This window comes from Colletotrichum destructivum, chromosome 2 (genome assembly GCF_034447905.1).
Source record: "Colletotrichum destructivum chromosome 2, complete sequence".
NCBI classification, from domain to species: Eukaryota; Fungi; Ascomycota; class Sordariomycetes; order Glomerellales; family Glomerellaceae; genus Colletotrichum; species Colletotrichum destructivum.
In genome coordinates this window covers 3,008,687-3,031,047 of record NC_085897.1, presented here as the reverse complement: position 1 = coordinate 3,031,047, position 22,361 = coordinate 3,008,687, and the positions used below count along the sequence as shown (strand labels likewise).

The 22,361-nt window shown below is 56.6% G+C and overlaps 6 protein-coding genes across 6 annotated transcripts; 2 read left to right on the top strand and 4 right to left on the bottom strand.

The window, feature by feature from the left end:
• Nucleotides 1–171: 171 nt before the first annotated feature.
• Nucleotides 172–1,825, bottom strand: CDEST_03155 (Putative major facilitator superfamily, MFS transporter superfamily; the record flags this gene model as incomplete). Its single annotated transcript, XM_062919314.1, has 4 exons — nt 172–183; nt 235–724; nt 787–890; nt 947–1,825. 4 exons carry the CDS (start codon nt 1,823–1,825, stop codon nt 172–174), a joined length of 1,485 nt encoding a protein of 494 aa, XP_062775365.1.
• Nucleotides 1,826–2,450: 625 nt separating this feature from the next.
• On the bottom strand, nt 2,451–4,070 carry CDEST_03154 (Putative peptidase M19, metal-dependent hydrolase; the record flags this gene model as incomplete). Its single annotated transcript, XM_062919313.1, has 4 exons — nt 3,744–4,070; nt 3,441–3,669; nt 3,135–3,376; nt 2,451–3,079 (listed from the first exon to the last, which is right to left on the bottom strand). The coding sequence occupies exons 1-4, from the start codon at nt 3,949–3,951 to the stop codon at nt 2,451–2,453; spliced, it is 1,308 nt and encodes a 435-aa protein (XP_062775364.1). The 5' UTR covers nt 3,952–4,070.
• Nucleotides 4,071–4,477: 407 nt separating this feature from the next.
• On the bottom strand, nt 4,478–6,783 carry CDEST_03153 (uncharacterized protein). The gene is made up of 4 exons (XM_062919312.1): nt 5,979–6,783; nt 5,534–5,895; nt 5,004–5,484; nt 4,478–4,942 (listed from the first exon to the last, which is right to left on the bottom strand). Exons 1-4 carry the CDS (start codon nt 6,676–6,678, stop codon nt 4,821–4,823), a joined length of 1,665 nt encoding a protein of 554 aa, XP_062775363.1. The 5' UTR covers nt 6,679–6,783; the 3' UTR covers nt 4,478–4,820.
• Nucleotides 6,784–8,002: 1,219 nt separating this feature from the next.
• On the top strand, nt 8,003–9,655 carry CDEST_03152 (Putative questin oxidase). Its single transcript, XM_062919311.1, has 3 exons — nt 8,003–8,592; nt 8,649–9,281; nt 9,330–9,655. The coding sequence occupies exons 1-3, from the start codon at nt 8,103–8,105 to the stop codon at nt 9,434–9,436; spliced, it is 1,230 nt and encodes a 409-aa protein (XP_062775362.1). The 5' UTR covers nt 8,003–8,102; the 3' UTR covers nt 9,437–9,655.
• A 419-nt stretch (nt 9,656–10,074) lies between these two features.
• On the top strand, nt 10,075–13,010 carry CDEST_03151 (Putative checkpoint protein Rad17/Rad24). Its single transcript, XM_062919310.1, has one exon. It carries the CDS (start codon nt 10,185–10,187, stop codon nt 12,807–12,809), a length of 2,625 nt encoding a protein of 874 aa, XP_062775361.1. The 5' UTR covers nt 10,075–10,184; the 3' UTR covers nt 12,810–13,010.
• Nucleotides 13,011–16,443: 3,433 nt separating this feature from the next.
• CDEST_03150 (Putative nitrogen regulatory protein areA, GATA) lies at nt 16,444–20,488 on the bottom strand. The gene is made up of 2 exons (XM_062919309.1): nt 18,547–20,488; nt 16,444–18,497 (listed from the first exon to the last, which is right to left on the bottom strand). The coding sequence occupies exons 1-2, from the start codon at nt 19,242–19,244 to the stop codon at nt 17,462–17,464; spliced, it is 1,734 nt and encodes a 577-aa protein (XP_062775360.1). The 5' UTR covers nt 19,245–20,488; the 3' UTR covers nt 16,444–17,461.
• Nucleotides 20,489–22,361: the final 1,873 nt, after the last annotated feature.

The window sequence follows — 22,361 nt, the reverse complement described above, 5'->3', positions numbered from 1 at the left end:
TACCAGCGTTTGAAAAAATTTAGAATTCCACACATGCTCCTAAGTGGTAATGAAGACCATTGTGTGTCAAGGATGTTGCTAAGTACTGGTCCAACACGCCTGCCTATCTACAGCCCGTGAGCCCATGCAGCATAACATGGCCCTCGTCTGTGTTTCTTCTCCGTGTGAAACTTAGTACACGTACTAGCGAATGTTAGTCGTAGGCCACAACATGCAAAGAACCGTGAGACCTACCTTGAAGTACTTGTTTTGGAGGTCGGTCTCGTCCAGGAGACCCCGCTCGTACGCCTGCTGCTCGTTCTCCCGCGAGCCTGCATGCTCCGCCGTCCTGGAACGGTTGCGGAGCCACAGGAGGGACCAGAGGCCGCACAGGCACGCGATCTGCACGCCAACGCAGAAGAGCATCATGGCGACCCCCAAGGGGTACCTAGGCGCCTGCTCGGCCCTGAAGAAGAAGGGCCCGACGAAGTTGCCGAGGCAGTAGCCGATCAGGAGCATGGCGTTGGTGGTGATTTTCTTGGTGTGTCCGGCCGTGTTGGCCGTCGCGACGGACATGGATAGCGTCCAGGTGGCGGTGTAGGCGAAGGATATCCAGAGGCACGCGAGGCGGCCGTACGGGTTGGACTGGTCGATCAGCCAGAGGCCGAGGATGCCGGCGAGGAAGGGGGCGAGGCACATGAGCATGATGGCGATGCGGGCGTTCGGGTAGTACGAGGCGAAGAAGCTGCATTCTGTCAGCGTGGGACGGGTTAGGGGTGAAAGGGGGGGGGGGGGGGGCGCTCCCACCATGCCAAGGGGCAAAGAACGAGTTGAACGGCACCCGACGGCATCTGAATGAGGGTTGTTTGGAGGGTCGAGAACCCCATTCCTCTAATCACGAGGCCCTGGAACTAATAAGGGGATTAGAGACCGGCGGCTAACGAAAGACCAGCTAGGAAAAACTCACCGTTGTCAACCCGCCGTTGGGAGAGTTGCTCGCTACGGCGAACAGGAAGAGCAGCCAGGTCTTCAGGTCCGTCATGGCCTCCCTGAACTGGGGCCACTTGAACTTCTTGTTCTCGACGCCCGTGCCGTTAGCCTTGACGCGGGCGATGACCAGCGCCCTCTCCCTCTCGGACAGGAACTTGGTCGTGAGCGGTGACCCGGGCAGGAAGACGAGCATGAGGACGCCCCAGGCGACGGTGACGGCGCCCCAGAAGAGGAACAGGATGCGCCAGCTCGCGACGGACCCGCGGATGTGGCCGATGCCGAAGGTCACGATGCCCGCGACGATGTACCCCAGGCCCGCGGACCCTATCCAGACGCCCATCCGCACGGGCTGCTCCTTGCGCGAGTAGTACATGGAGAACAGCAGCATCGTGCCCGGGTTAATGGACGCCTCGAAGGCGCCGAGGAAGGCCCGCGTCGCGGCGATGCCGGCGAAGCTGCGCGACGCGGCGTGGCACATGAGCACGGCGCCCCAGAGCACGACGGTGGCCGACATGAAGTGGTTGATGGGAAGCTTCTGGAGCAAGACGTTGGTCGGGAACTCCCAGAAGAGGTAGCCCACATACAGCAGGGCCCCGGCCCAGGAGAACTCGGGCCCGGACAGGCCGATATCCTCGCGGATGCCGAAGACGGCGGCGTAGCTGAGCGTTGTCCGGTCGATGGACTGCAGGGCGTAGGTGATACAGAGCAGCGGCATGAGTCTCAGGTCCAGCCGCCTCAAGAGGGCGGAGCTTTCCTGCGGGTCGATGACCTCGCCTTCGGATGTGTCTAGGAGGTCGAGGGCCTGGGCGGGCCCGGAGGCCATGAGCTCTTCCTTTTTCGTCATGTCTGGCTTCATGGTTCTCGCTGGTATGTCCTTGGATATGTCGGAATAGGGGAGCTGCTCTTGGGAGCTGGAATTCTGGCCGGCTGAAGACGTTGACGACGTTGGAGAGACTGGTGACTATATGGGCGTCGGCGTGTAAGTGCCGGCCCCGCTGTGCGGATTCATTGTCTGAGGGGGCTGTCCTGAGATGCGACAGATAAGAGGCATCGGTACAGCTGGTGGTGGTGGTGGTGGTGGTAATGGCGTTGCTTTCCGCGGGGAAGTCTTATCACCCGCCTGAAGTCATCCGCCGCCGTAACTTAACTACCCCGCGCACAACGCCGGAGCGAGTAGCCGTATTTCTGATTGCCTTTGTTGCTGATATCACACGGGCCATCAATTCGTGAAGACATTATAGCGTTGAGAGGTCCAGGAGGAGGAGCAATCGTTGGACCGGTACTGTCAACACAGAAACTACTGACAAAACAAGCTCCAGGTTCGGCAAAAGTGCACTTGGAGTTGACAAGATTTCGTAGAGAAAAGGGGGGGGAGATCAGATACTCAGTCATTGAGACAACTCTCAAGCCGCATAACGAAACCTGTCTCTATTTAAAAAATTGAGATTGCACAGATTTTCCTGGGTGATATTCGTGACACTCTACTTGTCTTCAAGATACAGGCCCTCATCAGGGGGTGGAACGCCATACCAGTCCAGGCCCAGCTTGTCTTCGGGGTCAGGATCGGGCATCTGGTAATATCCATCGTACCTCCACCAAGTCCGGTCCTCCCAGACATCCTCGACCGGCAAGACCCCCTCGGCCTTCATCTCGTCCCTGACCCTCTCCACGCCGCGCCAGACCCGCAGGATGTTCTCGCCGACGACCTTGGCCAGCTGAGCCTCTGTCGCACCGCGGTCGAGGATGGCCCGCAGCAGCCCAGGGTAGCACTTCACGTCCTCCAGACCCGGGATGACGGACGCGATGCCGTCAAAGTCGGAGCCGAGGCCGACGTGGTCCCAACCGACGCGCTCCGCGACGTAGAACAGGTGGTCGAGGACCATGTCCATTCGGGCGTCCCTCCGCCGGGCGGCGACGTGCTCCGGCACGAAGGTCACCATCACGATACCGCCGTTGGCCGGGACCATGTCGAGGATGCGGTCCGGCACGTTGCGGGGGCAGTCGAAGACGCCCTTGGCGTTGGAGTGGGAGAACATGACCGGCGCGCGGGAGAGCTCGAGGACCTGGTTGGCGCAGTCTTCCGACACATGGGAGATGTCCACGATCATCCCTGGCGAGCGAGCGGTCAACCATGTTTCGCAAGATGGCGACGTGTTAAGACTTACCTAGCCTGTTCATCTCGACCACTGCCGAGCGGCCCAGCTTCGACAGACCGCCGTGAACCGGTCCGATTTTCGACGTCGAGCTGTCGGCGAAGGCGTTGTTGCAGACGTGGGTGAGGGTACACTCGCAGAAGTCAACATCTTGACCCACGAGTCTCGTGCACAGGTACGCCCGACTTACATATCTGACCCCCAGGCGGTAGAACGCTCTGATGATCCCAATACTGTTGCCAGCCATGTGCAGTCTGCACCGCAAGTCAGCCATCCACAGTCAATACTGCCCGCATTCTTACCCGTCGGAATACATACCCCTCGATGCCGATGGAGCAAGCGATCCGGCCCGACTCATAGACGCCCTTCACGTCGTCCGGCCCCTGCACCAGCTCGAACGTCTCGGGGTAGGACTCGACGAGACGCAGAGTCAGGTCGATCTGCTCAATGGCGTCGCGCGCCATGTCCGAGTACTCCGGGGTGGAGAAGTTCTCGGCGGACCTGAGGCAGGGGACGCAGATGGACCAGAACTGGCCGCCGACGGCGCCTTGCGAACATCCCGTGTAAGTGGGGTTTCCACGGCGGTCTATCCGCAATGCAAGCAAGGGAAAAAAAACTCACCTTCCCTCAGCCGGGGGATGTCCGTCATGCCCCTCTCGAAGCCATTCGCGAGGTCGAACTTGGGGTTGTCGTGGATCCTGCCGCGGAAGCACGCCCGCGGCTGTTGAGGTAGGTCGTTGTGGCCATCGATGAGGGGCGTCTCGCGGAGGACTCGCTTGACTCGCTCGTCGATGTCGAGTTTCTGGTAAGGGTGGTCTGCTGGCGCCATGGTTTTGAGAAGCTGATGTGATTTTGGTTTTTCTTCTGCTTCGAAGATGGCACAAAACTCGGTTTGCAACTTGAGGTTGAGACGTCGTTTATCAGCAGGTACATGGTCCGCGGCAATGGCTAGATCGTCACCGATGTTGTAGAGGGGTGACTCTGGCAGCGATGAACAAGTTCCCCTCGGCCAAGGGATGCGGAGTTCCCGCGCAAAAGGGGGGACGGACCCATAGATACGGCTTCATGGTCCGATTCGGCTGCTGCTATGCTCCTCAAATCCTCCATGATGGAAAGCCGGATAACCAGGGTGCCCTTGTTTTTGTAAGTTCGGATGATGATAAGAGGCCGGTCGTCTTTTTTACTATTTGATAATGACCAGCCAAAATCGCTAGTTACATTTAATGTGTAAGTCAAGCTTGATGGTTAGGCCTACAACGGCTCGCCCTGGCGCTTCTACATATGGTAGAGACTTCTCTCGCATACACATACATACACACACACGCACACACAATGGCCGACAATCAATAAAAACCAACGATATAGATCGAGTAGCGATGTATGCTAGTTACAGAAAACTATCTGCTGTGACGATGACAGCGAGTTATTCGACCTGGAACAATCTCACTGAATAAAAAGAGATAGGGTATCGTAGAAACAAGATAACCGATGAGAGAGGTGGAAAAACAACCCTGGAATATGATCGATACGAAGTATACCATGATTTCATACTTCGTCGCCGTTTAAGTCTGCTGTGTTGTTGACATCGGCCGATGGATCGATCCATCGACCGAGTCTTTACTATTGCTTCGCCGCCACACACCAATGAAGAATGAAAAGTTATGAGAGCGCAAAATACATCAAATGCCACCAAGTAGCTCACTTCGCGCTGGCAGACTTCTTGCTGGTCTGTCGCCGGTTGAGCACCTTCATCTCGGGGTCGACGACGAGCGCCTTAAGGCGATGATCGATCTCATCCAGACCGGCAGCAATGGTGCGATCTACAACCCGAGCACGTTAGACAACATTCCATCATCACCTTCTCGCGACGTGTGCACTCACGAAGGGTGTCGCGAAGGCCCAGGGCACGGTTGAACGCGTTGGCGAGCGCCGCCTGCTGCGTCTCCTCGGACGCCCAGTAGCCCCGGATGCCGTCCAGAGAGAGTTTGAGAGAGGCCTGGGTCCGAAAATGCGTCGAGTAGAAGACGGCGACGGCGTTTAGCAGCGGGGCCGCGTTGTTGTTCCACGGGGCCCGGTTTCTCAACAGGTCGCGGTAGATGAACAGCAGCTGCCACAGCGCGGCCCAGACCGCGGGCGTCTCGTGTTCCGGGATCTTCTTCGGGCTCAGGTACTTGTCGAGAGCGCGGAGCACGTTGTTCTCGAACGACTCGAGGGCCTTCCGCGCGATGGTCCTGAACTCGGCCTTGGCGGGCAGCGGCAGCGGCTCGACGGTGCGCGTGTTCTCTCGGACGAAGCTGAAGTCTTCCTCGCAGCATATCTTGTACATGATCTTCATTTTGTGGACGTTGTCGAGGAGCCCCATCTTCCAACCGTTAGCGTGAGATCGTGCGAGCGCCGGATGAATCCCATACCTGGGGTCGCTTGGGGAGGCCCCCGGAGCGACAGGGAGCGGAGTAATCCTTGATGAACTGCTCGACGAGGCCTTCGAAGGTGTCTTTGTCTTCGGGGAACGTAATGCCCTCGCCCCATCTGATCAGCTCATCATACGACGGCACCCCACTGCATTCTCTGGCAAAGACGCAACCCTGGTGGAGGACCTGATGCGCATTCTCCGCCATGCAGCAGTAGTTCCGCAGCGCAATGGGAAGCTTGACACTGTGCTGACCGCGGTTGAACATCACATGGCCTCTATGGATGTTCCCAATGAACCGTGGCTGTAAGAGCGTGAGTGAGTGTTTCGCTCTCAGCTCATTCTCTCTGTTCAGTCCAGCAACTGAAATGTCTTAGCTCTCCGTACATGAGGCCACAAGGGACAGAGTCGAGCATAGGGTGGAAAAACAAAATAAAAAGTCTTACAACGGGCAGAGGACAAGTCCAAGGCGACACCAGCAAAGTCTCTGCGAATGCAGGAACTCAAGGCGTGGTCCCTGGGGTAAGCCTTGATGCACTTGTCGCATGTACCGTCCGGTGTGCATGTGACCTTCTGGATCCGACATCTTGTGCAAGATCCGACGGACCTGACCTGGTTTGTCCTTATGGGGTCCTTGACGACCCGCTTGTGCCCGTTGGGGCTGTTGGAGCGAGACCTCTTCTTGGGGACCCAGAGGTTCTGCTTTCTGGGCGGATTCGGTTTCTGGTCGAGGCGGGGGAAGAGGAATGGGTCGTGAGGGCTAGTGAAGTCGTTGATGCCGGCGGGTTCGTTCTCATACTCTTCCGAGATGATGGTGTCATGGTCTGTCAAAGGAGATCCCGGGCTGGACTGCAAGGTCATGGGGGTGCGGATAGAGGACGTCTCCGTGCTTCCAGAGTCTGGCACGGACAGTGTAGTACCATCAGCCATGATGGGGGAAGGGTCTGGGTCGTACTCGTAATCCCGCCTGAAGGAAGCAAGGTCGAAGAATTCGAGCAGCTGGTCGTTCTCACTTAAGACCTTCTGTCCTTGACCGCTATCAGGGCCCCCCCCGTAGGCGGTTGGGCTGGGGTCTAGGTGTTTTGCATGGCGATGCTGGTCCAGGAAGGTGTAAATATCATTTTTGTCGAGCTCCATGTTGACCATGTAAGTCGCTGTGAGAGGACAGGGGTTGGAGTATGTATGTACAAGGGCAGACGGCGGCTATCCAGTGCTAATGTCCAAAAATTGCGGGAACTTGACAGACTGGATATGTAGATGGAGAAAGCGATGAGGGGTTTCGAGACTTCTCGTACCCACACCCTGTTATACCAGTCAGTGCCAGTTGAGGCTCTCTTCAAGATGCGTAGTTTCGACAACCTACACGACGCTCTCGATCAATTCTCGGTGGAAGCCAGGTATACCATTGGTCAATGGCAAGCTGCGCCCCATATAACCATGCCAATCAGATACCCTTGGCTCACCGGGAATTGCATCGAGTTCATGCTTGGGGCACGTCGAATGTCCTCTGGGGGATCGTTTACATAAGCGAGCTGACGATACAGCCCACGTGCTATAAAGGGAGGGTGTCCCGTCTGTCGGGATACGGAATGCCCTCGCGGTCTGTATGCATGGATCCGTCGACTCCGACTCCGACTGCGACTTCATGACCCTGTCGTTGGAAGACATGGCACATGGGTCGTCTCGAGGCTTGCGGAGGTAGTTCCAGACTTTGGCCATGGAAATTTTCTGTGGTCCTACCAAAGTGCTAATTTCTTTATGTATTTGTATCAGCTTGCGGACGCCCGACATACCAAGACAAGGCGTCTGCATATCCGTCCCCAGCAATATCTGCAGCCCGAGTCTCGTCCGTGACAAGGACTGAGACATGATGGTTTCCGAACGGCGTCGCTGGTGGCTCTTTGGCAGATACCGTGATTCATCTTAGCCACAAGTACTTGGAGACCGCTTTCGGTTGCGCCTTTCGTCGATTTGCCGATGATGCTGTAATGGCCCGGTGAGACTGATTCGACTCCCTTGGCTTGACTCTGAACCAAAGCCCGGAGGTTGATGGAGGTCAGCAGCTACAATCACTACCATTGAAGGAGAAACCAAATCATCGAAGCGTCTGTGTTTCCCAACCCTTGTACAAAGTCTACAACTTGAAGGTTGACGAAAAGAGTAAGTGGATCTGATGTCGGACATGGAGGAATTCTTTTTTGTTGGCGTTCCGTCCCCCCGGACGTTCGATAGCGGGGCACAAACGGCCGGGAATGGCGGGGTTGAGGCTGCTAACCGGTCCAGCTGGCACTGCACTTCTGGCAGCACTTTAAGCTGCTGCCATGTGGGATGGGTGGTCCCTGTAACAATGGGAAAAAAGGGACGTGCAGCCCCGCCCCTGTCGATTCGGCCCCACCCAGTCAAACCCATCGCACGTCACTTTCCCAACGCTTCTCGGGTCGTGCCATGTCTCCAATCGGGGGGGGGGGGGCCTTTTTTTTGCATCTGCAGCTCCGTCGCAAATCCTTGGGGTCTCCTCTTCTCTTCCTTCTCCAACAATACGAACAGGCTGAAAGCTCACAGTTTTCAACATGGCGCCCGGTCTGCTATCATACGTCCCCATCATCAACCGCTTCGTCTCGGACGGCGAGCGAGCGCAAGCCATCGACATCCCCGCCGTCCAAGTCCACGATGTCGAGACCGACCACGACAGACGAGCGAGGTGCCTCAAGCACCTGCTGAGGGCGAACCACGTCAACCACTCCATCATCTACCATAACCTCCAGTTCGACAACCATACCGCACACGTGCTCTCCTCAGCCTACCTCCTCGGCGCGAACGACCGGCAATTGCAAACCATCTACGAGGCCGAATCCAAGGAACTCGAGCCATGGAAGGAATCACCGGCCGAGGTCACCGAAGACGACTGGAGAGATCTACTGGGCGACAAGACGTACCAGAGAGCGTACGTCGACTTCTTTGAAGACTCGCTGGCATACAGCTCGTACGACTGGAAAAAGGTTGTCGACAAGTTCATGTTCACGGGCGAGGAGCCCCTGGTCCACGGACTCATCGGTGGCCGTACGTATTGCCCGGCGGACTTACGCCATGTTGTATCCGCTAACCCCCTCACGCAGTTGGCCACCCCCTCATCCACCTCGGATACGCATACGAGATGAACTCTAAGGAGATCGCCATCGAAGCACTCGCCTTGACCGCCACACAATACAACTTCTTCCATCGATATCTCGACGACAAGTCCTACACGAAGCCCTCGCCGTTCGGTTCCAAGTCGATCTTTCAACTGACCAACAAGTTGGCCGAGGACAAGCGTTTTGATGGCTTGTTCAAGGAGCCGGCGCTGGACAACCTCAACGTCTTGTTCGAGAAGCACGAGAGCCTCGTCCTGGAATACTGGAATGCCTGGGCCATCACCGACCCTGTGAAGCAATTCGAGGAGTCCCAGGAGCTCGCCGTCGCGCTCCTCGTCGCGACGGTTCCCCGTGGAACTCACGCATACAACTTCTTCGCCGTGCACCTCCTGACGACGAGCCATGCCGTGCGCATTCTCCTCCCCTTCATTCCGGTCAAGTTCCATGTCGACTTGGTGAGGGAATGGTGGTTGCTGGTTCTCGGCGTGTACATATCTCTCCTGCGACCAAAGATCGACCCCGACAACGTCGAGACGGACCTGAAGGGCCGACACTGGGGCCACGCTGAGCACGAGGCTCTGAACTCGCAATGGGCGACAGATGCACACTACGTCAAAGGTTGGTCTAGCATTCCGGCTGCCCTGTACGTTTACTGATAACATCTAGCCATCCGCGCCATGAAGGAGGCGTCCAGGACATGGGGTGATGTCCACGAACGCTATCTGGCTTCTGCTCTGACTTTTGTTGACAACTTCCGCGGGTGGACTTTCTGAGCGCCGGACGCAGTGTGTGTTGTTTGATGGGGTCGTGAACCAGCCGACGTATCCCCTTGAAGAAGTGGATGCTTCGATGCCATTGCGCACCTTGGCTGCGCATATTGTATAATATTGAAATTTATAGCCATGGGAATGAATCTGAACGGGTAACGAGGGTTTGCAATGTATCTGTCTGGAAGCCAAGCGATGTGTCCCACTGCGTGACAACTGCGTGACATTTAGAGGCAACATGTTCCGCACATCTATGGGTAGGAATTGACGCGGGTATGCCAGAAACAATGCCAGAATAGTGGTGATCATATAAGATGAAGAGTTTATTTGCTTATTCGTACAGTGACAACATTACCAGTGAAGCAGAGTGAGTATCTTTATGTTGAATTTGATGCCCGTCCTAGTGGGAATCAGCCTACCTAGGCTCGGCATAAGTACCGCCAATGCGCCAACGCCAGCTGGTCTAGCGAAGTAATTAGCGCTCACCCACTGTAGCGCCCCTCAAGTGCCCGCCAAAGTGTGGGCCAGATGCGAGATGGGCGAGGCCAGGCGACGGGATGCAGCTGCCCCTTGGGCAGTTCTGAGCTATGAGCTGCGAGCTGCGAGCGTGCGTTCTTGGCCGATCTTTCTTCCAGATTGTTGATAGCTTCCACACCACCAACGTCACCGACAAAAATCAGAGGACGCGCCGACCGACCTGCAAATCTGCAGAGGCATGCGCCCATGTTGAGCCCGTCAATCACCTTATCACCCAATGGCCCCGCCTGCCAAACGAAGAAGGCGCAACGTCGTCGATTCTGACGATTCCGACGACACACAGCCAAAGACGAACACTCTCACCAACTTCCTCCTCTCGTCGCCCTCGAAACCCGACAGCCGGGCCACTACCACCTCCCCGAGCCCTACGAAGCCGAAACCCCGCCCCGCATACAGCGGCCGAGCTGCCCCGGCCCCGGCCGTTCTCCAGTCGCGCAATGGGCAGTCGAACAAGGGCACAAAGAGCCCGAGCACGAGTCCGGAGAAGCCAAAGGGGAAGCTGCAGAAGCGCGCCAAGGTAGAAGAGAAAGGCCGGAATGGCGACCTCATGACGCTCTTCTCCAAACAGGCGTCAAAGACCAGCGCGAAACCCGCCGCTCCTTCGAGGACACTGCCCCTCGACGACATAGTGAGCGACCCCATCTCCGAGGACGACGATGTCGCGGAGCAGAAAGCCAGCACGTCGAGCATCGTAGGCCAAAATGCACGCAAACGGTTCCGAGACAACACGCCGGCCTCTTCGTCGACAACGGTCGGTTCGAGCCAGAAGTTCCTCAAGCCCCCACGTCCGACAAAGCTGGCGGCCCTCGACGACGATTTGCGGCCGTGGTCGGAACGCTTCGGCCCTGTCAACCTGGACGAATTGGCCGTACACAAGAGAAAGGTCTCGGATGTGAGGAAGTGGCTGGAGGATGTCGTTGCCGGGCGACTGCGCCAACGCCTGCTCCTTCTCAAGGGCGCTGCAGGCTCAGGAAAGACCACCGCCATGAGGCTGTTGGCGAAGGACATGGGGTACGAGCTGCTGGAGTGGAGGAACCCAACGAACACTCTCGGCGCGCATCTTGGGTACACGTCGGCCTCTGCCCAGTTCCAGGAGTTTCTGAGCAGAGGCGGAAAGTTTGGGCAGCTGGACACGGATACGCCAACCGAGGCACCCCGTCCAGCCAGCGAGAAGTCGGACTCGGCCGGGAAGATCATTCTCGTCGAGGAGTTTCCCAACACCTTTTCTAGGTCATCGACGGCCCTAACCTCCTTCCGGAACACGCTCGTGGAATATCTGGCGACGAACACGCCTTCGTTAACGACAAGTTTCGGGCGACGGTCCGGTAGTGAACCCATCACCCCTGTCGTGCTGGTCATCTCGGAAACGCTGTTGACCACGACGTCGGCGTCGGCAGACAGCTTCACCGCCCACCGACTGCTGGGCCCGGAGATCTTGCGACACCCCGGCACCCGTATCATCGAGTTCAACGCCATTGCGCCCACCCTGCTCGCGAAAGCCCTGGAGCTGGTCGTGCTGAAAGAGGCACGCAAGTCTGGCAGAAAGCGCACGCCGGGTCCGCAGGTGCTGAAACGTCTGGGCGAGATTGGGGACATCCGCAGCGCGATATCATCTTTGGAGTTCATGTGCTTGAAAGGCGACCAAGACGCCGACTGGGGGGCCAAGGTCGCTTTGTCGAAGCAGTCAAAGGGCGCCAAGGCGGGCATCTCCCTCACCAAGGGAGAAGCAGATACTTTGGAACTGATATCCCAACGAGAGGCCAGCCTAGGCATCTTCCACGCCGTCGGGAAAGTGGTTTACAACAAGAGGGAGGACACCTCCTCGGCATCGAACGCGGCTGAGCGCTTGCCTAGCTATATCGCGCACCATTCTCGGCCGAAGCCGTCGGAGGTCTCGGTCGACGCTCTGATGGACGAGACCGGCACAGATACGCCGACCTTCATCTCGGCGCTTCACGAAAACTACATGTTCTCTTGCGAGACCGTGCCGCCTTTCGATGCATCGACACCCCTGGACTACATCAACGGTTGTATAGAGTACCTCTCGGAGAGCGACCTGCTCCTCCCATCCTGGGACAGCTTTTTTGGCGGCAGAGGCTCGTCTGCTAGCTTCGGCAAGGACTCGGGCAGCCATGTGCTTCGACAGGACGAGATCGCCTTCCAGGTTGCCGTCCGCGGGATGCTGTTTTCTCTACCATCTCCCGTCAAGCGTAAAGCGTCCAATGGCGCGAAGGGCGCTGACGCATTCAAGATGTTCTACCCGACGAGCATCAAGCTGTGGCGGGCGAAGGAGGAGTTTGAAGCTCTTGTGGACGTCTGGTCGACGAAGCTCATGAAAGGGGAGGAGACGGCGCCGCGGAAAAGTCTCACCGAGGGAGCCAGCGCGTTCCGTCGACCGAAGCAAACGGACGCGGGCAACTGGATGGCCAACCGCCAGTCCAAGGCCAAGCCGGCCGACGAGAACGCCAAGACGGACGTCAACGCTGCGCCGCTGCTCTCTCTGGGGAGCTCGGCCCGGAGGGAGATGCTGCTTGAACGTCTGCCGTACATGGCTTCCATCGTCCGCGGACGCAAGTCGACGTTGCACTCCTTCAAGCTCAAGGACATTGAGAAGGTGGTCTCGTTCCAAGGCATCGGTCCGCAGACGGGCGATGATGATGAGGCTGAAGACGCGGAGGAGGACGGAGTCATGACGGGCGACACGTGGGCCACGGACAAGCCGTCGGAAGAGGCCTCGCCGCGGAAGAAAAGCGCGGCGATCCGGCATACCGGGGACGGGTCGGTGGCTGGCTTGCGGGTGCAGAGCCTGGTAATCAGCGACGACGACATCGAGGATGATTAGAGATGTACGGTTCAGATGATCAGGGTGGTGTTGTGGCTTATAAAAAAAGAAATCAGATGAGGACCGGGTAACGGATGTTTGTTTTTTCAAGACTGACTGGGTTTTGCGGGCATGGAGTCTGGCGGGGGAGTGATGGGCCTGTTTTGTTGTCGCGTTACAGTGAGCCCATAGGGGGTTGACATAGATGGCGGTCTTTTCACCGGCGAATAGATCTTGACTGAAGAATACGAGAGAGAGACTTGTGCGGCCTTTGGGGTTCGTGGTGAAGAGACGAGGTGCTCTCCGCCGTCGTTTGCGTGTTTCTCGCCTGGCCGCCCGATATGCCATCTTGGAGGACTGTACTTGTGTACCGCCAGCATTTAGTCGTCTTACTTTCACAGCGCTCTCTATTCCCCGAGACTCGACCCGAGTCTCGGGGGGCCGTCACCTTGGTGCTCTGCGGTGCCTCCTCCGTACGTAGTGGGTCGAACATCCGGCCGGCCCGGGAGGGGGCAGGGACCCCGGCTCCGCTACTGTTCTCAAAAACAAGAAAAGAACGCCTATCGGGGGTGGAGATATCTCCCGGGTTCCGTGACCGTGCAAGTCTGCCCAACGTACCCCGGTTCGTTTGTTTGACAGCTGAACGACGACGACGACGAGTTATGTTCCATGGTCGAATCGGGCTCCGGACCGGGGAGTTTTCACACAATCATCCCTCGCGATGACGAGCGATCGGAGGCCAACACCCCTCTCCTCGTACGACATGGCACAACAGGAACCCAACTTTTGTGAGACCTACGTAGGCGCGACAACATACGACATCCCCCGCCCGCCCCCTTTACCCAAGCCTGGGGCATGTCTCACGAAACCCTTTTGGCCCCCCTTCCTCCTTCCCCCCGCGCCGGGGAAATGCGTCAACGAAAGGGAGGACAGACAGGCGGGGGGGGGGGGGGGGGGGGGAGGGATAGCAAGCAGAAGCAGTCCAAGACCAGGTCGACGAGACACCAACCCCCTCCCCCCTCCCCCCTCGGGCAGGTATCTATCTGTCTAGTATCAACGCGCAGGTATCCGCAGATAAGAGTGGAGAAAAAAGAAGGAAAAAAAAGCCAGTCCACCTACTGAGTCGTTCGTCTTCGTGGCGCGCGCCCAGCACAGCAGAGACAAACCTAAATGATGCATTCCCACGCAGATATTTGGACAGGTCTCCTGCTTTGAGCCTTTCCCACACCCCGTCATCCAGTGTTTCGTAACCGACGCACGCTTCCCCTGCCGGCTCCTCCATTGGCCAATTCCATCCTCGTACCGCTTCTCTTCCACCCCGTTCTTGAACCTCCCCCCCCCCCCCCCCCAAATGCCTCATCTCGATAACGATACGGACGTAGAAGACTAGAGCGAAACCCCCCCTAAGAATGCCATGCCCACAACGACAAGACGTCAGAGACCTGCAACCACGCCCATCGAGAACCCCAAGCCCACCCCAAGACCCTTCCAGAGCCGCCTAGCGGCCCTCCTCTCTCCCCTGAGCCGTCAACTCTCACCGGCGGCCGCCCTTGTGCGTCAGCGCACATATCTCGCGCCTGAGCGACCCGCTCGCTACTTTTGCAAGAGGTGCGCATGTATCTCTCTCCAACTCTCTCTAAACCTCTCTTGTGCAAAAGTTAACTTTCCCTTCACCCCCCGTCCCATCTGCTCGGGGTTTCTCGGTAAGTATGTATGTACGTACGTACGTACTTCGCGCGTCGGATCTGTCCCCGGTTTTTAGGTGAGTTTCCCTCGTCTCTCAGTCTCTCCCGCTACCAGCCCCCCATCCCCATCCCCTTCCCCAGACCACTTTTCTTTCCACTCGTAAGGGGGCCACGGGGCGCGACATATGCACACCATGTAAGTCAGATTTAGAAAGAAGAAGAAAAATTGGGAAACCCCACGATTTGGCTACTGTTCTTCCCTCCCCTCCTCCTCCTCCCTCCTCCCTCCTCCACCGCCCCGGAGAAAAAACACGCGACAAGAAAAAAAAAAAAGATCTACACACCAGTCCAGCGTCCTCAGCGTCCCCATTTCGCCACCCACCGCACGACAGGTCCAGCCACAGAGTAGTAGCCTCCAGGTTTCTGCCAAGTTTCGCTCCAGGACCCCTGATTTGCAGTGGACCAACCAACAGCGATACACACCCCTCCCCTTCCAAGCGAAGATCCGTGGATCGGGGACCTGGGGATCGGGGAGTAGGGGGGGAGGCATTTCAGCCGCCCCCGTTCCCACCCCCGTTCCCACCCCGGGGGCCGATCGTGCCCTTCATCGTGTGCGGAATTACTGTCCGAATTCCATTATATTGCGACATGCCACATTCTCCCCTCCCACTCACGCTCTGTTTACTCATTTCGTCTTTTCGCCCATCGTGACAGGAGAAACAACACTGGTGCAACCCGTTAGATGACCCCCTTCCCCCCCCCTCCCCGCTTCACCCCCACGACTCGGAGACCCGACTTCGCACGCGGGCGTGCAGGAAAGAGGAAGAGCGATTTGATAAAGAAGAATAAAACATAAAAATTTAAAGATGTCCATGCGGCGGAACGGATCATGATCCATCTGCGATTGGGGGATCTTTATTCTGGACTCCCTCTTGGGGATTTTCCATCCTATCACAAAACAACCACCGCAAGACAGAGAAGTGCCACCGCCCGCGACGAAGCTCTTACACATTCCATCTCTCTCTCTCTCTCTCTCTCTCTCTCTCTCTCTCTCTCTCTCTCTCTCTCTCTCTCTCTTTCGTATAGATACGAATAACCTTTTCTCACATTCATCATCATCGCCCGCCACCACCATCACCACCACCACCACCACCACCACCACCAACACCACCATTATGCGTCAGCACCTTGATACTCCTCCCCACCCCCTCCCCGATTTGAGATCCAACGTAAGCTCCCATCCACCCTTACCGTGCTGCCACCTCGGAAACACCCACAGACGGGAAGAGATTGGGTTGAGTTCCAAGGGAGCCTCGATATCAGCCGCATTCCACCCCACTCGGCTTACCCAGTCTACGTACCCCGTCTATCCATCCAGAGAGGTACTAGAAGGAGGGGAGGTGGAGGATGGACAACACCACAGGCCGAGTCTAGACACGTCCGCCAGACCCCCAGACTCCCCAGATAAACCCTCCTCCAGGGACGAAAGACGCGCGGGCGTGTGTGTGTACGAGTGTGACAGAGAAAAAAAAGGGTACGAAAGCACGTCATCCCTCGCCAAACCCCGACCTTGAACTATCAACGATCCCTGCTGTCCCCTTCTCATCATCGGGGTCCTCGTCTGTCTAGGAACACGGATTGGGTATCCCAATAAACACATCCTCTCCCATCCTCCCCCCCCTTGTCTTTCTCTCTCGCGCGCGCGCATACATGCTGAGAGATGCACCCTTATCGGGGGACGCCAATCTTGTCGCCTTCGTGGCGGTCAAGACAGAAAGACAGATAGTCAGTCAGACAAACATGGCACCCTCCCTTGCATGCGACAATCATGGAAAAAGAAACAAACTGAGACACCTGGCGTAGTCGAACCCACGAGGTCAACGTCCGCAGCAACACACACACACATAACACAGAATATGAAGTCACCAGTTCACAACCAACAAGATTAAAAAAATAAAACAAAAACCCCGCCCCCAATTGTATAGGTAATGAGTTGGCATTTTTTGCGTGGCGAGTTTATTTGCTCGAGCCTTTTTTCTGCCTTCTATGTACTGTTGCCTAGGTCTCGTCCCATTCCGGGATTGGCAAGAACATGGGAGAAGAGGCAGGCCGGCATCTAACCCGGCCCACCCCATCCCATGCATGCCTCGATCACCCCAGGCTCTCCTGCAAGCCATCGTTGCCAAGGGCGCCGAACATCTCTCTTCCCCACCGGCAATCCAAACCCTACACGGGTGAGACATGCAGTGCGGACAAGTCCCCGTGGTCGTAACCGCAGAGTACCAATATCGTCCACTTCTCCCCTCAATCGGGCTTCGGCTGCCGTAACAACATGACGGATCGCTGCCACTAGCCCGACGAGACCCGGCCCTGCTCTTCTTGCCAAAAAAATCAATAAATCATTTTCTTTTGTTCTCCGCCCTCTTTCCCAATGCGCCGTTGCTGAACCCCGATACCCCGAACCAAAATCGTGTCCCAGATCATGTCGATGATGACCAGCCGATCGCCCATATCCTCACCCCCCAAAATGATTGTTACAAGCGTGTTCCGTGTGTATCGTCATTAAACCCCCACGCAGCATTCCAGTTGCCACGATGGCGAGGCCCATGGCCGGACCCTTTGGCCATCTTTCGCTACCCGAGAGCGCCCCGTGTTCCGTCGTGTGCCAATTCCGTTTAGGTCCCCACGACCGAAGGTGATGAATCGTCGATCCGCTGCGTAGAAATGCTTCTCATGTGCCATGTTGTGATTAAACCGGGAAGCACCTCCACGAGCCCGTTCGCACAAGTATGATTATGTCCTCGCAGCGGCAGTTGATGTGATAGATCCTGTCCGCCATCCGCAAGGCAGGACATCCCTTGTCCCGTCCTTTCCGTATCGTACACCCCACTCTGTTGATGCCTCTTCGATCCGCATGGCGTCCGCGTGTGTTGATCAAAAAGGGGAACCAGGGGCCAATCCGTCACCGCTCTGACCATCCTCTCCTTCTCATTTCCTCCATCCCACGTTCCAAATGACATGAGCAATATCCCGGGCTGTATTAACTGTATCAATGACCCGGCCGATGATGCCTTCGTTGGAAGATGATTCCCCCTCTTCATATGGCATGAACATACCTGACGAGGTCCGACGCATGCCTGCTGGTTCGGCGTTCAGACTGTTGGTTGACGATGAGCGTTGCAGGCCTGTCGATTTGTCGTCGGTTTTTGTCGGTGATTGCCACCCCATCGATGCTGCTTCTCCCTCTTCATCGTCTTCGTCGTCAAAGAAAAATTTGCCCGACCCCTTGGAAGGGCGAAGCGTTTCCTGCGACGAGGAAGGGGACATAACGGGGCTCCGGTATGAAGTGCTGTGCTTCATCGCCGTCTCTTGCGGCTCGGGCGTATCTTCGCGATACTTGAGCGTGGTGGACGGCAGCATGGCGATCGTCTTGCCCTCGGCGGCGGCAGCGATCTTTGCCGACTTCTTCCTGAGCAGGGGCATCTTCTTCTTGGTGCGCGACCTCTTCATCATAATGGCGCCCTCGTCAGAATCGCTATTATCGTACCGCTCGGTGCCGGCATCTTCGTCTTCATCGTCGTCGCCTTTGATGTCGACTGCGATGCATTGCGACACCTGCTCGTTGAAGTGTATGTGTTTCTTCTCGCTGCTGGGTGAAATAATGCCCGAGGATGTGCTCGACGGGCACAGATTGGAGCTCTCGCGACTCAGTCTCCTCGATGAGAAGGGGAACGTGACGTAGTCCGTGGTCGCCCGTTCCAAGGTCGGCCGGGCGAGACGCCGTCGTCCATCTTTTTCTTGAGCTTGGACGGCGGCAGCCGCTTGCTTCAATAGAGAGGAAGCGGACAGAGACCTCTGCAGCATGACTTCCGACATGCTCCGCTTCTTGAGGATAGGCTTCTTGTTCACGAACGAGTTGTTCTTGGTGAGCCTGGCGCTGTTTGGATCCGTCGTGATGGGATTAAGCGTATTGGGACCGGTCTGCAGGGGCCCGTAAAGCCAAGTGACATCACAATCCTTCAGCCTATCGAGTGTCAGCCATGGAGTCATTCATACGCAGTCAAGCAACCCACCAGTTCAGCGTCTCTGGCGAAACCGTCTTCAGCCTGTTTTTCGCCTTCATCCAGGTTCTCCACGACGCATTCTCCAAGCGGGCGGCATTGCTGTACTCGGATCTCCGGGACACGATAAACTTCCATGATGACCAGATGTCCTCCTCTTTCCAGTTGTGGGAGAGATAGTCGACGTGACGTGAGGGTTGTGCCCGGACAGCCGTGTCGTCTTCGGCGTGTTCCACATCGAGAACGAACTCGGGCGTGTTGGGCCTGGAGGTGTCGCCCTCCGTCTCGTTGTCAACCGGCGAGACGGTGTACGAGTCGCCAGTCTTGGGACTTGTCGGCGCCTCCAGGTCTTCTGGGTGATTGAAGTAGTCGGAATCCTCGTAGTGGGGGAAGACGAAGTGATCGTTGGCGTGCACGGCGAGATCTAATGTATCATCGCAGTCGGACGCAATGGAGACGTTACTCGCAGGGGTCGATGAGCAAGACAGGTCGGTGGATTCGGCGTGGGCGGTCCTTGGAGACGACGGCGCGGAGGACGGCGCAGAGTCTGGATAGACTTTTGAATCGTCAAAAGCGTCGCTGATGTGGCTGGCCGAGGTTGCTGACGAGTGAAAGTTGGATTGTTTTGTGACGAACTTGGGTTGCGAATGTGAGCGTCGGAGATTGGAGGAGAAGTAGGTGTTCTCCTCTGATGATAGAACGACGGCCATTGTGTGAAAGCTTATGGGCGAATTGAGGAACGTTAGTCCCTAATCGCCGTGACTCCGGTGCAGAAGCAAGCAAGATCGGTCATAAGTATCCGGTGTTGGGAGGTGAAATTGTCGTGTTGTTGTGTTGTTATTGTATGTGGATAAGTGAAAAGTGATAGCAGCAAGGTGGTAGATCGTGGACCAAGTAGTCGGGATCGGGGCCACAGCTACGCAAAGTAGGAATGGGAGGGGGGGAGGCAGTCTGTTTTGGACGGCGGATGACGGTCGGTCCCCTTTTTCTTATTCGTTCTACACCAGGCCGTTGGGTGTACGGCGCAGGTTTTCGGTGGCTCAGGACCTAGCGCGGTGGCGTCCCAAGAAACAAAGGCGGTGACTGGAGCGATGCGCGGAGGGGGGATTCGCCAGTGGAAAAAGGCGGAGAGCTTGGTTAGATCAGGTTTGGTTTGGTATGGTATGGTGTGCGTTACGGTACGGTACGGTACAATACGATGTAGGACGGAACGGAAGAGCAGAACTGGCTGGCGCTGGCTGGGGACTGGCGGAAAATGCGTGTGAGGGTCAGTGACGAGGGTCGAGGGCGGGCGACGGCAGAAACAGATATCGCAGCATTTGGAAACGCAAACGGGTGTCAGGAACTGGCCGACTTGGCGGCGGCGGGGGGGAGATGAGTAGGTTGTATATATTGGTTCGAGTCGGGAGGGCAGCGGTGGGGAGGAAGAACGAGAAGAGAGCGTCCGAGGGGAAGGGGATGAACGGAAGGGAAGGGTAGGTAGATGTATTCGTATCCAGTGGTGCTGGGGAGTGCAGGGAGTAGTAGTAATAGTGGAAGGGCAAAGTCCAGGTATTTCGTCGATGGGTGAACAGACAGGGTCGTAGAAGAGAGGGAAAAGGTAAAAAAGCAAAATACCGGATAGGTAGGGAAGGATAGCAGATGGAGTTGGAGGAAAAGCGGATCGAGCAACTGGAACGACAACCGGCACGTTCGAGCCCCAGAGGCTGATTGCAACCCGCAGTCTCGTTCTTTTTCGCCCGTCTGGTGGAGTCACTTGGTGGAGTCACTTGGTGGATTAAGAGGGGGGAGAGACACAGTGAGTGAGAGTGGAAGTAAGAGAGAATGAGAGAGACACGCAACGCCAGGGCAAGAGGCGACAGGGCAGGGCAGGGGGAGGTGAGAAGTCGGCAGGGGGAGGGGAAGGTACGGATACAGAAAACGAAGGACTGGAAACCAAAGGGAGATAGATGGGGGAGGGAGGGGTCCAAGTGCAAAAGAAGGAGGGGGTGGCAGAACACAGAAAGGGTACGTGTACGAAGTACCTACGAAATGTGTACGAATAGGTACCTGTAGAGCGAGAGAAAGAGAGAGAGCGAGGGAGAGGGAGAGGGAGAGAGAGTAAGGGGGGGAAGAGGGGAGAATGGGTAGAACGGAGGGACAGAGACACAGACAGAGACAGCGAGCGAGTGAAAGTGAAGCCTAGGGGTGTGGGAGACGATACCTAAGAGGGGTGCGCATAGGAAACTCGGTCTTTTATTCTTCTTTTTTTCCCTTCAAAAATTTAATCTTTTGCCTTTGCGTCTCATTATTCGGGAAAGGTCTCTGTATAGTGCAAGCAAGGATCATGGTGGGTAAGGAGTTGAGTTGAGTTGAAGGGGGGAACCGGGGGTGGCCTTCAAGTTTGTGTGGAGAAGACAAGCAAGGATTGGCCCAGCTTCGGGAGATGGGGAAGGAGGAAGGGAGCAACCGGGACGTGAAGGAAGAGGCGATTATGGACTTTGGCCCTGGAACGGACCTTAGTCGGCACTGCCAATCTGAGTGAGTCTGGGAGAAGGGAGCGAACTGGAAGCACTGGAGATGTTCTGGGGATGGACGACTGTCCGATGTGGGAGATGTGGGAGACGGGGACGTCGTGGTGGATCCTGAACTGGGATGGAGAGGAGGAGACAGCAGCGGCAGCAGTAAGTGATTGTGCGGTGCAGTCGTGATGCGAAAAAGTACTTTGCCATGACCTGGTACAACACAAGATACAGAGAGAGTACTTCGTGTACAAGGCACTTCCTTACGTACGGACGCACCTGTCGTGGTACGTACTCTACCAGCTGCACAGTCTATGCGGCAGCTGGCACCAGGCACCGAGAGGGAGCGCATTTGAAGAATCATACAAAGTCAAAGCAAGAGAAGAGCGGGTATCATACAGACAAGACAGTCGGCTCTGTGTAAGGGAAGTAGGCGATGAGCCAAAGATCAAAAGAGAGTGAGTGATAGCAGGAAAAACAGACGTGTGATGTGCACAAAACAGTGGTGACCCTGGTGGGAGGAGGAGGAGGAGTGTGTAAGGTAGGCAGTACTAGTAGCTCGACACAGCGCAACGCAACGCTATGCTGCGATGCGCTGCGCAAGCGTTTATCAGACCTGCAAGCCCAATGCACGCACCCAGCATGCAAGTGTGGCAGCTTGCAGCCAGACCGACAAACTGGGGTGCCCAGTGGGAATGTACAAATAGTGTCTACCGAATCAGGGGAGGGCGATGAACTCGAGGGAGAGCACATAGTCTATTCGGGATGTAGACGGTAAAGAGTGGGAGAGGGTGACAGGTACACCGGTACCTACATTCCTCAGTACTATTTGTCCGAGCTTCTCTACCGATATGGAATTGTTTGAGAGGGGGGTGGGTGTCGTGGAGGGAGCAGCATACATCATATGTACTCTGTAAACCCGTGTGGTTGCTATCTGCTTTCTGGTCGTGATTTGCCTGTCTGTCCGCACCCAGGCAGGCCGAAATGAAGACGAGCGAGACAGACAACGGCGAGGCGGCGCATTCTTTCGCACTCAATGTAGTGCCCATGGCCAGTGGCCACGAGGATGGAATCCGCAACGAGAGAGACGTGATGCGTTTCTTCTCCACGAAACAGAGCCATCCCAAGCACGGACCGACATTGGTAAACAAGAGACCTCTAGGATGATCCGGGGCTAAGCGCGGCCAGAGACACCTTGAGGTAGGTTGAGCCAAGGAAACCTGCATCAGTCAAAAAGCTCGAGAGACGGCCAAGACAGCCGTCTGCTGGCGATCCCCGAAACAATGAGCGAGAGAGGATCTGAGTGTGCGAGACGCCGGTCCGACG

Coding starts and splice junctions, on each gene's coding strand:
- CDEST_03153 (XM_062919312.1), bottom strand. CDS start 6,678: ATGGTCAACATGGAGCTCGACAAAAATGATATTTACACCTTCCTGGAC. Junction 5,896..5,978: donor GGACTTGTCCTCTGCCCGTT/GTAAGACTTTTT, acceptor AAGACATTTCAG/TTGCTGGACTGAACAGAGAG. Junction 4,943..5,003: donor GGGCCTTCGCGACACCCTTC/GTGAGTGCACAC, acceptor CTCGGGTTGTAG/ATCGCACCATTGCTGCCGGT.
- CDEST_03150 (XM_062919309.1), bottom strand. CDS start 19,244: ATGGCCGTCGTTCTATCATCAGAGGAGAACACCTACTTCTCCTCCAAT. Junction 18,498..18,546: donor TCGCCAGAGACGCTGAACTG/GTGGGTTGCTTG, acceptor GACACTCGATAG/GCTGAAGGATTGTGATGTCA.
- CDEST_03151 (XM_062919310.1), top strand. CDS start 10,185: ATGGCCCCGCCTGCCAAACGAAGAAGGCGCAACGTCGTCGATTCTGAC.
- CDEST_03152 (XM_062919311.1), top strand. CDS start 8,103: ATGGCGCCCGGTCTGCTATCATACGTCCCCATCATCAACCGCTTCGTC. Junction 8,593..8,648: donor CCACGGACTCATCGGTGGCC/GTACGTATTGCC, acceptor CCCCTCACGCAG/TTGGCCACCCCCTCATCCAC. Junction 9,282..9,329: donor AGATGCACACTACGTCAAAG/GTTGGTCTAGCA, acceptor GATAACATCTAG/CCATCCGCGCCATGAAGGAG.